The sequence below is a fragment of the Neoarius graeffei genome, chromosome 21 (genome assembly GCF_027579695.1).
Source record: "Neoarius graeffei isolate fNeoGra1 chromosome 21, fNeoGra1.pri, whole genome shotgun sequence".
Lineage (NCBI taxonomy): Eukaryota > Metazoa > Chordata > Actinopteri > Siluriformes > Ariidae > Neoarius > Neoarius graeffei.
Genome location: NC_083589.1, coordinates 12,524,114 through 12,536,469, shown reverse-complemented (window position 1 = coordinate 12,536,469; position 12,356 = coordinate 12,524,114). Strand labels below are relative to the sequence as shown.

General features: G+C 40.9%; 1 protein-coding gene across 1 annotated transcript in view; it reads left to right on the top strand.

Moving 5' to 3' along the window:
- si:dkey-159a18.1 (sortilin) overlaps window positions 1–2,399 on the top strand; it is a 31,570-nt gene extending 29,171 nt beyond the window's left edge. The window contains exon 21 of the mRNA XM_060903890.1: window positions 1,815–2,399. Within this exon, the coding sequence (XP_060759873.1) occupies window positions 1,815–1,829 (15 nt within the window). The 3' untranslated portion in view covers window positions 1,830–2,399. The remainder of the gene's footprint in view (window positions 1–1,814) is intronic.
- The last annotated feature ends 9,957 nt before the right edge of the window (window positions 2,400–12,356 follow it).

The window sequence follows — 12,356 nt, the reverse complement described above, 5'->3', positions numbered from 1 at the left end:
TTTCCTTAGCTTTAATTTCTGCCTGTATGCAAGAATCAGGTGGACCATGATGTGGTCAGAGTGGCCCAGTGCAGCGCAGGGGATGGTGTGATAGGCATTGTTGACTGTAGTGTAGCAGTGATCCAAAATATTCTCCTCTCTGGTCAGGCATTTAATAAGCTGTTTGTATTTTGGTAGTTTGAGGCTACCTTCGTTAAAGTCACAAAGGACAATAACTAGGGAGTCTGAGTCTGCTCCACACCCAGTATCTGGTTGGCCAGCATGCGCTATGCGTTCTGCACATTGACCTGCGGTGGAATGTAAACACTGACCAGAATGAATGAAACAGACTCACGGGGGGAGTAGAAGGGTTTACAATTAAAGATAAATGGTTATAGGTTGGGAGAACAGTGTTGCAGGATCACTGACACATCACGGCACCAGCTGCTGTTTACATAAAAACAGATTCTACCACCATTTGTTTTACCAAAGAGATCCATGTTATGGTCTGCTCTAAAAAGTTGGAAGCTGGCCAGCTGCAGTGCAGAGTCCAGAATGAGTCCGCATAGCCACGTCTTTGTGAAGCATACAACAGAAGATGAATGAAAGTCCCTGTTTCTCCCTACCAGCAGCTGGAGTTCGTCTAGTTTGTTGCACAATGAGCACACACTGGAGAGAAATATGACAGGTAGTGGAGTGGGAAGTCTGTGCCAATGGAGGCACACGAGCGCACCAGTGCATTTTCCTCTCATCCGGCGTCTCATTGAGTGAGCAAAGGTGAGAGCACCTTTGACCAGAATGTCTAATATTTCCACGGAAGACACCAGAAAAGTTGGTCAGAAGTCCACTGGAGTTGTTCCGCTGATGTTCAAGAACTCTTCTCTGGTGAAAGAGATTGGAGTATCACAGCAGTGAACTGAGTTTACAAACAAAATAAGAGAAAACAATGCGCATCAACACACTGAGGCAGCCATCCACAGCGCCATCTTGGTATAACCCTTGGTATATCATATGTATATTGTATATATTTATAGATTCTTTAGATGTCAGGAATCTAATATAGCAGCACTTCCTGGGAGGAATCTGAATGATGCTTCAATGCAGCTAGCAAACAGTTGGTTTAGACTTTTTGTTTACTGTCTGGCAAACAAATCGACTAGGCCTGTCCTAAAACTACAAGCTATGTTACACGAAATGAGAGCAACACCTGAATTGGATGGATTCCATCCCGCCCCTAAAAGGCCAGACTTTTACAGTCTCAAAAATAGTCCAACTGTCTAACACTGTTTTTGGAGCATGACTGGGAGGTCCAGCATTTCAACAACTATAACCTGGTGGAAGCTACACTGTCACAGAACATTGCAGCAGTGGACATTTGACATTACCTCTACAATGTTATGTGTAACATTAACTTCTACATACTAATCATCAGAGTCTCCTATTACCAGAGTTCTTTTAACAGACACAGAGATATTGCCCATCTGCCCTGCTGCGACATCTCCGTTTCCTCAGTTGGGCTTCACTATCTGTACCTAAAGCACCCAGGTTTCCTCAACCAAATCAATGGCCGTCATTCTCCTGCTCATCCTCTCCAAAGCCTGGATGTGAACATCTCATTCTAAAAACAGTCTATATTATAAATAATAAACAGTGAGTGAGGGAGCATTTTCAGATTCAGGGTAGTAACTGTGCATGGCAGTGAGCTATAAGACTGGATTTAAGAGCCTCTGATATAGAGAATGTGAAAAAAAAACTATTAAAGAAAAGCTATGTTCATGTGGAAAGCTTTTCTCTGCATTTTGCACTGACATTGACTGCATTTTTGCTCTGTTTAGGATCTTATTGAATGAACAGCATCTTCTGAGTCCTCAAGGTGTCCTGTGATTATAAGGTTTTGCAACAGTTGATGGCTTGTTTATAATTATAAAACATTTAGATTGAAACACTGAAACTTGAACTTAGATTAAAAGGAACAATGGTGTAACAATGAGCCTTTAAAAAAAGAAAATAAATTTATATAATCTTTAAGGGTAAAAGATAAAAGGTACTTCAGGGTGCTCAAGCATGCATATGTATTCTTTCTTTCTTTCTTTCTTTCTTTCTTTCTTTCTTTCTTTCTTTCTTTCTTTCTTACTAACTGACAACTATGATGCAAACAAAATCTTGAGGGATTAAGCAATTGAGATGCAGATTGATGCTAAAGGGCCAAACTGTTTTTAAATAACCAAAGTTATGTATCATGATGCTGTACTAAGTTAGGAACAGCTATGGAAGGTGCCTTGGGTCTCAGCAAGATCAGTGTGAATTTCTGGAACTGAAATGTTTTGGGAATAAATTGTGAAAGAAATGGTTGAAAAAATCTTTTCCATATTTCTTTTTGGATGATGAATGGTAGTTATGGGAACTGTGATTCCCTGAACATTGGATAACCAGGTTTCTAAAAATCCTTGCAACCAATTATGAGTTTGAGGAAATTAGGCTCCGCCCTGAAAGAATTAGATGGCATGCAGTGGCCATGTTATTTAGAAATCTCACCATGTTTTTGATAATCGTGTAGGTTCACATGGTAATGAATACAGTATTTTGATACATATGTTGTTACGATCAAATATAACAAATATCCTAGGACGAGTCATACAGTATTTTGATACATATGTTGTTTGATACATATGTTGTTACTGATATGTTTGATACATATGTTGTTACGATCAAATATAACAAATATCCTAGGATGAGTCATCAAAGAGTTTTTTGCATATTATGAAAATTAGATCGGGGCGCTGTTGAGCATGCCTTGCGAGTAGACGTGTTTACCGGAGCTCCTGCAAAATCTTATTAAATTCATATATTGTGAACCTTACAATAATTTAGTCATACGGCCACCTCGGGTATAAAGTGTTCAATAGTATTTCTACAATATCAAAGCCTTCTAAAGAGCTGAGAGAATGCCGATCGACGGCGAGAAACACTGCTAACTCTACGGCTAACTCTGAAGCGGATGCTAATACTAAGAACATGGAGACGCTTACAAAAGCAGTTGGTGCAATACAAGCTTCAATCGACTCGTTTCGTGAGGAAAATTGTGCATCCATTGCCTCTCTACAAACAACGCTAAATGCACTTGGCCAGAGAATCGCGAGTGTGGAGGAGGGAGTGAATGAACTTGATAAAAGAATGGACTGTGTCGAGCTAGCACAAGCCACCTTAGCTAAAGAGAATGGTGTGCTGAGAGACAAGGTAATGTACTTGGAAAATTACACAAGAAGACAGAACATTCGAATTGTAGGGATTAAAGAAAATGTGGAAGGGCCAAAGCCAACAGAGTTCATTACTAAACTTCTTCTGGAATTGTTGGGAGAAGACAACTTTCAACCGCAATTGTGCCTGGATAGAGCCCACAGGAGCTTAGCCCCCAAGCCTGGGGAGGGCGACAGACCATGACCATTCATTGTAAAGCTACATCACTTCCAGACCAAAGAGCGGATACTGTGGCTTGCCCGGAAGAAAGGTACGCTTACCTGCAATGGATCGAGAGTCCACATTTTCCCCGACTTCAGCCCAGATGTCAACAAGCGACACGCCGCCTTCTCCAAATCCAAACAGATGCTTCACGGAGTCAAGATTAAGTTCGCTATGTACTACCCGGCCACACTGCAGTTCAGCCACAACAATAAGAATATGAGGTTCACCAATCCCCGGGAGGCTCTTGCTTTCATCAGCAACAACATCGCTGGGTCTTCTCAATCTCCAGCTTCAGGTCTTCCCGAGGACAATTAAGGTGACGGGTCAAATATAAGATTGATATGCTAGGCTACTCCTACCTAGCTTGACCAGGGGTAAAGGAAATATTTAGTTCTATGTTATTACGTTCCATGAACCACGACCGGCCTTCATGCAACTGATTAAGACATTAATGTTATGAGCATACGGTCAAAGACTTTCTCCTCTCCACTGTAATCAATAGATTTGTACGATAGCGATTCAGTAGGCTTCACTGACAGATGTCAGACGGCGTTCGAGGTTCACAATGTTAAATGCTTGTTAAACAGCAGGAGGGATGCAAATGAGAGTTTGCGAAAATTCAATGTGTTTAAGGGGGGGGGGTTGCCATTTTATGGCACTAGGGTTTTGTTCATTACATGTGCATTGTTACTATGTGTGTTTTCTGTATGTTTTTTTTTTATTTCTTTTGTGCATCCATTAATATCTTAAATCATTCAAGATGGATCAACATTGATATATTTCAAGTGTTTAGCCCTAATGGCACACGATACTTCCAATTCAATCTCAGGTAACAGGGATGTGAATATTATAAGTTGGAATGTTAAGGGTCTCAATCATATGGTAAAAAGGAAAAGGGTTCTCTCACATCTACAACATCTTGGTGTGGGCATAGCAATGCTACAGGAAACTCATCTTCGAAATAGAGATCATCTTAGGATGCATAAAGATTGGGTTGGCCAGATGTTTCATTCAAAATTTGACAGTAAAAGTAGAGGAGCAGCCATCCTTATTCATAAAAATATTCAATTTAATGTCACTAACACTATTTCTGATCCAAATGGTAGATATGTGATGGTGGTAGGAAAGCTATTTCAACTCCCTGTTATATTAGTTAATATTTATGCCCCTAACAGTGATGATGAGTGTTTTTTTTAAAAGGATGCTAAGCTCTATTCCTAACCTAGACACTCACCATCTTGTGTTATCTGGGGATTACAATCTGGTAATGGACCCAGATTGGGATCATTCACCTCACTCTGTCTCTAGACCAACTAAATCAGTAAAAGTAGTGCAAGCATTTATGGATGTACATAAATTGATAGACCCATGGAGATTTAAAAATCCCACCAAGAGGGAGTATTCTTTTTTCTCTAATGTACACAAATCTTTTTCCATAATTGATTTTTTAGTGGATCCTTTTCTCCTAAATGCCATTTCTGATTGTAAATATAATCCAATTATGATTTCCGATCATGCCCCTGTGAGTATGACCATAAAACTCCCATCTCAAAGGCCAAGACGGACATGGCGACTTGATCCTCTGCTGCTTGCTGACGATGTTTTTGTGCAGTTTGTTTCAGAACAAATAGATATCTACTTGGATATAAACATGACTGATGACATTTCAGCATCAACTTTATGGGAGACACTTAAGGCATATCTTAGAGGACAGATCATTGCCCACAGTGCATATACTAGGAAAGTCCACCAAAATAACATCACAGATCTGTCCTCTAGAATTAAAGCTGTGGATAGCCTTATATCTAGCTCTCCAACCCCCAATAGGATGAAAGTGAGAGTTAGCTTACAGACTGAAGCTGATCTTCTATTAACTACTGAGGCAGAAAGGCTAATCTTTAAGTCCCGTAGTCGATTTTATGAAGAGGGTGATAAACCTTCCAAACTATTGGCTAGTCAGCTTCGTCAAAAAGCAGCATCCCATGTCATTTCACAAATTAGATTACCTGATGGTGTATTAAGTGAGGATCATCAAACTATCAACAATAATTTTAGAGTTCTACTCCAAATTATATTCGTCAGATTTAGATCTAGATCAGCAACAATTTGACACTTTCTGTAACTTAAACATCCCCACTATTGACTCTGACACAGAAGAAAAATTAGAACAACCTATCACTATAGAAGAAATCATCACTGCAATAACGTCTCTACAAAGTGGTAAAGCCCCTGGTCCTGACGGATTCCCCAACAAATTTTATAAAAAATTTAAGGAACAATTGGCCCCACTTCTTCTTTCAGTTTATAAAGAATCGGTAAAAAAAAAAAAAAGTTCTCCCACCCACACTCCATCAATCATCCATCACACTACTACTGAAGAAAAACAAGGATCCACTTGATTGCGCATCATACAGACCCATCAGTTTAACAAACTGTGATGGTAAAATATTTTCTAAAGTCATTGCACTTCGCCTTGAGTCAGTCCTTCCTTATTTAATATCTGAGGACCAGACTGGATTTATCCAGGATAGGCAGTCCTATTTTAACTTGAGGCGCCTGTTCAATATTATATATACTAAGCCCAATAAACCAACCCCAGAAGCCATTATATCACTTGATGCCGAAAAGGCATTTGATAGGGTTGAGTGGGATTATCTCTTCCATACACTGTGAAGATTTGGATTTGGCCGTAAGTTTATTAAATTGATTAAGTTGATATATACAGATCCAACTGCATCAGTTTACACCAATTCAATCTCTTCTGATTATTTTTCTCTTCACAGAGGTACCAAACAAGGTGACCCATTAAGTCCATTACTTTTTGTTTTAGCTATAGAGCCATTGTCAATAGCTTTAAGAAACAATGGTAACATAAAAGGTATAGAACGTGGGGGCCTAACCCACACTGTCTCGCTATATGCTGATGACCTATTATTGTATATCACCAATCCCATCACAGGTATACCTGACGTCCTAACTGTCCTGGAAAACTTTGGAAAAATATCAGGCTACAAACTCAATTATAGTAAAAGCGAGTACTTTCCCATTAACAAAGGTGCTGAAACATATCCAAACCTACCATTTAAGCTCTCAATTCACTCCTTTACATATCTGGGGGTAAAGGTTACCAAATCATACCATCATCTTTTTAAGAATAATTTTGCTGCTCTTCGAGAACATACCAAAACAGACATCAAACGCTGGTCCACCCTACCGTTATCTCTCATCGGGAGAATAAATTCTGTAAAGATGAATGTAATACCTAAATATCTTTATCTTTTTCAAGCTATACCTATTTTCATACCACTTTCATTTTTTAAGTTGTTCAGTCAGGCTGTTTCCCCTTTTATTTGGCATAATAAATCAGTACGCATACGGAAAGAATTTTTGGAGAGACGAAAAACCTGTGGTGGACTCTCTTTACCAAATCTTCGTTCATATTATTGGGCTGCAAACCTGAATACTATCTCCCTATGGTTAAAGGACTGGAATGGCAGGTACCCAGCATGGCTTCAGATTGAACAAGCCACAAGTCGTCCTTACTCACTTCCCGCTTTACTCTGCGCATCTTTGCCATCAGTTGTTAATAATGTGAGTGGAAATGTAATTGTTACCCAATCATTACATATCTTGAAGCAATTTAAGAAATGCTTGGGTGCCCAAAACATGTCCTTTTATTCGCCTATAGCGAATAATCACCTTTTCCGCCCATCTTTGTTAGGCTTCCAGACCTGGCATGATAAAGGTATCCATAGCATTAGCGATTTGTCTCATCTCATCTCATTATCTCTAGCCACTTTATCCTGTTCTACAGGGTCGCAGGCAAGCTGGAGCCTATCCCAGCTGACTATGGGCGAAAGGCAGGGTACACCCTGGACAAGTCGCCAGGTCATCACAGGGCTGACACATAGACACAGACAACCATTCACACTCACATTCACACCTACGGTCAATTTAGAGTCACCAGTTAACCTAACCTGCATGTCTTTGGACTGTGGGGGAAACCGGAGCACCCGGAGGAAACCCACGCGGACACAGGGAGAACATGCAAACTCCGCACAGAAAGGCCCTCACCGGCCATGGGGCTCGAACCCGGACCTTCTTGCTGTGAGGCGACAGCACTAACCACTACACCACCGTGCCGCCCGCATTAGCGATTTGTATATTGATAATACTTTTGCAAGTTTTGAACAACTGTCCACAAAATATGAACTAACTAATACTCATTTCTTTCGCTATTTACAAATCAGGGATTTTGTAAGCAAGAAATTTGCCAATTTTCCAAATACCCCTCCTTTGTCCTGTTTCGACCATCTTTTAAAGGTCAATCTGTTTAAGAAAGGTAGGGTGTCAATAATTTATTCTGCAATAATGGATACGCTTCTGCTCTGTTTCCCACATCCGGGAACAATGGGGAAATGACATGGGGATCCCACTTTCAGATGAAGAATAGGATATGGCTTTGCTGAGGATCCATTCATCTTCTATCTGTTCAAGACATGCCTTGATCCAGTTTAAGGTCTTACATAGGCTACACTTTTTTCTAAAGTTAGACTAGCCAAAATATTTCCAGATATAAACACTACTTGTGACAGGTGCAAAGAGGCCCCAGCCACCAACTACCATATGCTAGGGTCTTGTCCAAAACTGTCATCTTTCTGGGATTCCTTTTTTGACACAATCTCTAATACATATAATTGTAATTTTCAGCCCTGTCCTAAAATTGCCATCTTTGGTGTTGCATCATGTACAGATGGGTCTATTCTTCCAGCTTACCTTCAGAGGGTTATTGCCTTTTTTTTCTTTGTTAGCTAGGCGTGCCATTCTCTTTAAATGGAAGGATTCAAATCTTCCAACAAATAATCAATGGATCAGAGATATTATGTTAAATATAAAGCTGGAAAAGATTAGATGCACTCTGAATGGCTCTGTTAATAAGTTTTACAAAATGTGGGACCCTTTCATACAATGTGAATTTGTTACCTGGCCTGGAACTGTGAGTGTATATCACTTGCTTATACTTATTGTATTTACTATCCATCTTGCTGATATGTCAAATTATACAATGGAGCACCAATCTTTTTTTTCTCTTCTGTAGTTGATTTTTGTTTGTGTATGTGTTTTGTTGTTGTTTTTTCTTTCTTCTTGTCTGTCCTGAGTAACATCTTTTGGTGTGGTCATCATTTTGGCCACAAAGCATTGTAAAATCTTTAATTGCATTGTGAATTTAATGACAAAAACACCATAAATAAAGTGTTAAAAAAAAGAAAAGAAAATTAGATAAGTCAAGTTTATTTGTATAGCACTTTTAACAATAAACATTGTCGCAAAGCAGCTTTACAGAATTTGAACGACTTAAAACATGAGCTAATTTTATCCCTAATCTATCCCCAATGAGCAAGCCTGTGGTGACGGTGGCGAGGAAAAACTCCCTCAGATGACATGAGGAAGAAACCTCGAGAGGAACCAGACTCAAAAGGGAACCCATCCCCATCCAGGCAACAACAGACAACATGACTAACATTAACAGTCCTAACATAAAGTCAGCTTCATTGATGTTATAAACACCCCACTGACGGAAACCTGAGCGCAAAACCATTCACGACAAGCGTAGTCCCAAAGTCAGCAAGTCAACTGCAGTCCTAAAGTCAGCAAGTCAACTGCAGTCCCCAGCCACAAAAGCAGCACTACAAGAGTCCAGAGCGTCCTCCAGGTGCGACCACCAACTGTCCATATGGGGCCGCCCTCCACAGGAGCAATGCGATGAGACTCCAACCAGACACGGCACCAGGATGGATCAGGCAGGTCCAAGGAGCAGAAGAGGTCAGCATCTTGATCCCAGGACTGACATGTAACCCAGAGGGACAGATTTGGGGGGGAAGAGAGAGAAAACACAGGTTGTTAGGTATGCCCAATGTCACCTGAAAAAGTAGGAACAGTATACAAATTGCACTGAGTACAAGCAGAGACTCCTGCAAAACTAACTATGACAGCATAACTAAAAGGGGAAAGCCAGAAGGTAACACAGGCATGAGGGAGCCCCGGGACATAAAGCAGCAGCCACTACACCATCAACAAATTCGAGTGAGCAAGCGAGTGGGGACTGACAGCATCCATACATCCCAGTTTACCATAACACTATGTCTAAGGACCCTCCAGATCTGCACCTTTACCTCATAAACACCATTAACAAAAGGCCTGACTAAACAGATATATGTTTTCAGCCTAGACTTAAACACTGAGACTGTGTCTGATTCCCGAACACTACTTGGAAGGCTGTTCCATAACTGTGGGGCTTTGTAAGATAGCCTGCACCTTTTGATCTAAGTAGGCGTGACGGGTTATAGAGGAGCAGAAGTTCACTCAGGTACTGTGGTACGAGACCATTCAGTGCTTTGAAGGTCAATAGTAGTATTTTATAATCAATGTGAAATTTGATTGGGAGCCAATGCAGTGTGGATAAGACAGGGGTGATGTGGTCATATTTTCTAGTTCTAGTAAGGACTCTTGCTGCTGCATTTTGAACTAACTGGAGCTTGTTTATGCACTAATTGGAACATCCAGCAGACAGTAAGGCATTACAATAATCCAACCTGGAGGTAACGAAAGCATGAACTAGTTTTTCCGCGTCATGTGGCAACATTAAATTTCTTATCTTAACAATATTTCTGAGATGAAAGAAAGCTATCCGGGTGATGTTATCAATGTGAGTTTCGAATGAAAGACTGGAGTCAATAATCACTCCGGCGTCTTTTACTGCTGCACGTGAAGAAACAGAAAGGCCATCCAGAGTTACTATGTAATCAGAAAACTTACTTCTAGCTCCATGTGGTCCTCGTACAAGTACTTCAGTCTTGTCAGAGTTAAGCAGAAGGAAATTAATAAGCATCCAGTGTCTAATGTCCTTTACACATTCCTCAATACTATTAAGCTGGTGTCTCTCATCAGGTTTTGCAGAAACATACAACTGTGTGTCATCAGCATAACAGTGGAAACTAATACAATGTTTATGAATAAGATCACCCAGAGGTAACCTATATAAAGAAAAAGCAGTGGACCCAAGACAGAACCTTGTGGAACACCAAACTTTACCTCAGTATGTCTAGAAAAATCACCATTTGCATCAACATACTGATAGTGATCAGTTAAATAAGACCTGAGCCAGGAGAGGGCCATTCCCTTCACTCCCACAACATTTTCTAGTCTATCCAGAAGAATGGAATGATCAATGGTATCAAATGCTGCACTAAGGTCAAGCAACACAAGTAGCGAGATACAGCCCTGATCAGACGCCAACAGTAGGTCGTTTACTACTTTAACCAGAGCTGTCTCTGTGCTATGATGAGGTCTAAATCCTGACTGATACATTTCATGGATGTTCTCATCTCATTATCTGTAGCCGCTTTATCCTGTTCTACAGGGTTGCAGGCAAGCTGGAGCCTATCCCAGCTGACTACGGGTGAAAGGCGGGGTACACCCTGGACAAGTCGCCAGGTCATCACAGGGCTGACACATAGACACAGACAACCATTCACACTCACATTCACACCTACGGTCAATTTAGTGTCACCAGTTAACCTAACCTGCATGTCTTTGGACTGTGGGGGAAACCGGAGCACCCGGAGGAAACCCACGCGGACACGGGGAGAACATGCAAACTCCGCACAGAAAGGCCCTCGCCGGCCACGGGCAGCGCTCGAAACTAACGGTGTCCCGATGTCCCGGGGACCATAAAAAATGTCATCGGGACACAAAATTATCATATCTGGGACAATCCCGGGACAATGGAAAAAAATAGATCTAGAAAAAAAGTTCTACATTAAAGGTGCAGTACAAGATTTTGGAATAACGGTTCCCGCAAGCCATATTTTGAAAAGAAACACTCCCACCCCCCGCGTCTCCACCCCCCTCCCCCTTATAAAGCCTGAGAAAGTCCGGCTTTATAATGGGTGTCTATTGCGTTACACACTAGTGGAGCTCGTTAAGTTAGAGTGTAGAGAGCTTGGAAAAATAGCTCAAACTTTCTCATTTAAACTGTGTTTTCAGCCCCAATTTTCACTCCACACACACAATTTTCTCAAAAGTAGTAGCCACACTTGTCCTGATTCACACAATGTGTCTCCCTGAGCGATAGGATTTACTGTTTTTGAATGAGAAGCCTGAAAGTAACGAGAGCACAGCCGCGCAGCCCCATAGACTCCCATTATAAACGTGGCAGAAAAGTCACTCGTTTTTAACTCGCTCTAGTGACCTCATTTTTTACACTACAGACAAAAAAAATTACATCCGTGTGTTCAGGAGAGCCTTGTGGCGCTCACTGTGAAAGAATTTTGTGAATATCTCCTTCCGTTTTCGTGTAAATCCCCGTTGTTTGGAAGGAGCGCACTGAGAGAATCCTGCGCTCTGTGTGACACTCTGCTCGCTCTCACACACACACACAGAAGGGCCGGGCTGCTCGCGGGCTTCAGTCTGATTGACGTGTCAGTATCCAATCATTTTGAGGTGGTACCTCGATATGATTGGATGGCGTTTTTCCTTTATTTTACACTGTAGACTGGATTAAAATATTTCGTTTTTTGGGTCAAACCTTCTATTGTACTGCTTGCAACATGGGTGTGCATTTCATCCATTGATGGTATGGCTGATGGCTTTCAAAACATCTCTGAATGGGGCAACAGGTATATTACATAAAAATGGATAACGGTAATGGTGAAAATGATAAGTTGGCCTTATAAGTGCCAACAGATATTCAAGGTATAAGTAGATGAAACAAACATAAAAGGGGTCTTATTTTCAACTAAAGTGTACTGCAGATGTAGGGAGTTGAAACATTTTCTGAATGAGCTAGTTGGCCCCTTTTAAATAAACGGGTATCTATTCATACAGTGAGATCGCCAAAGTTTAATAAACTGAAA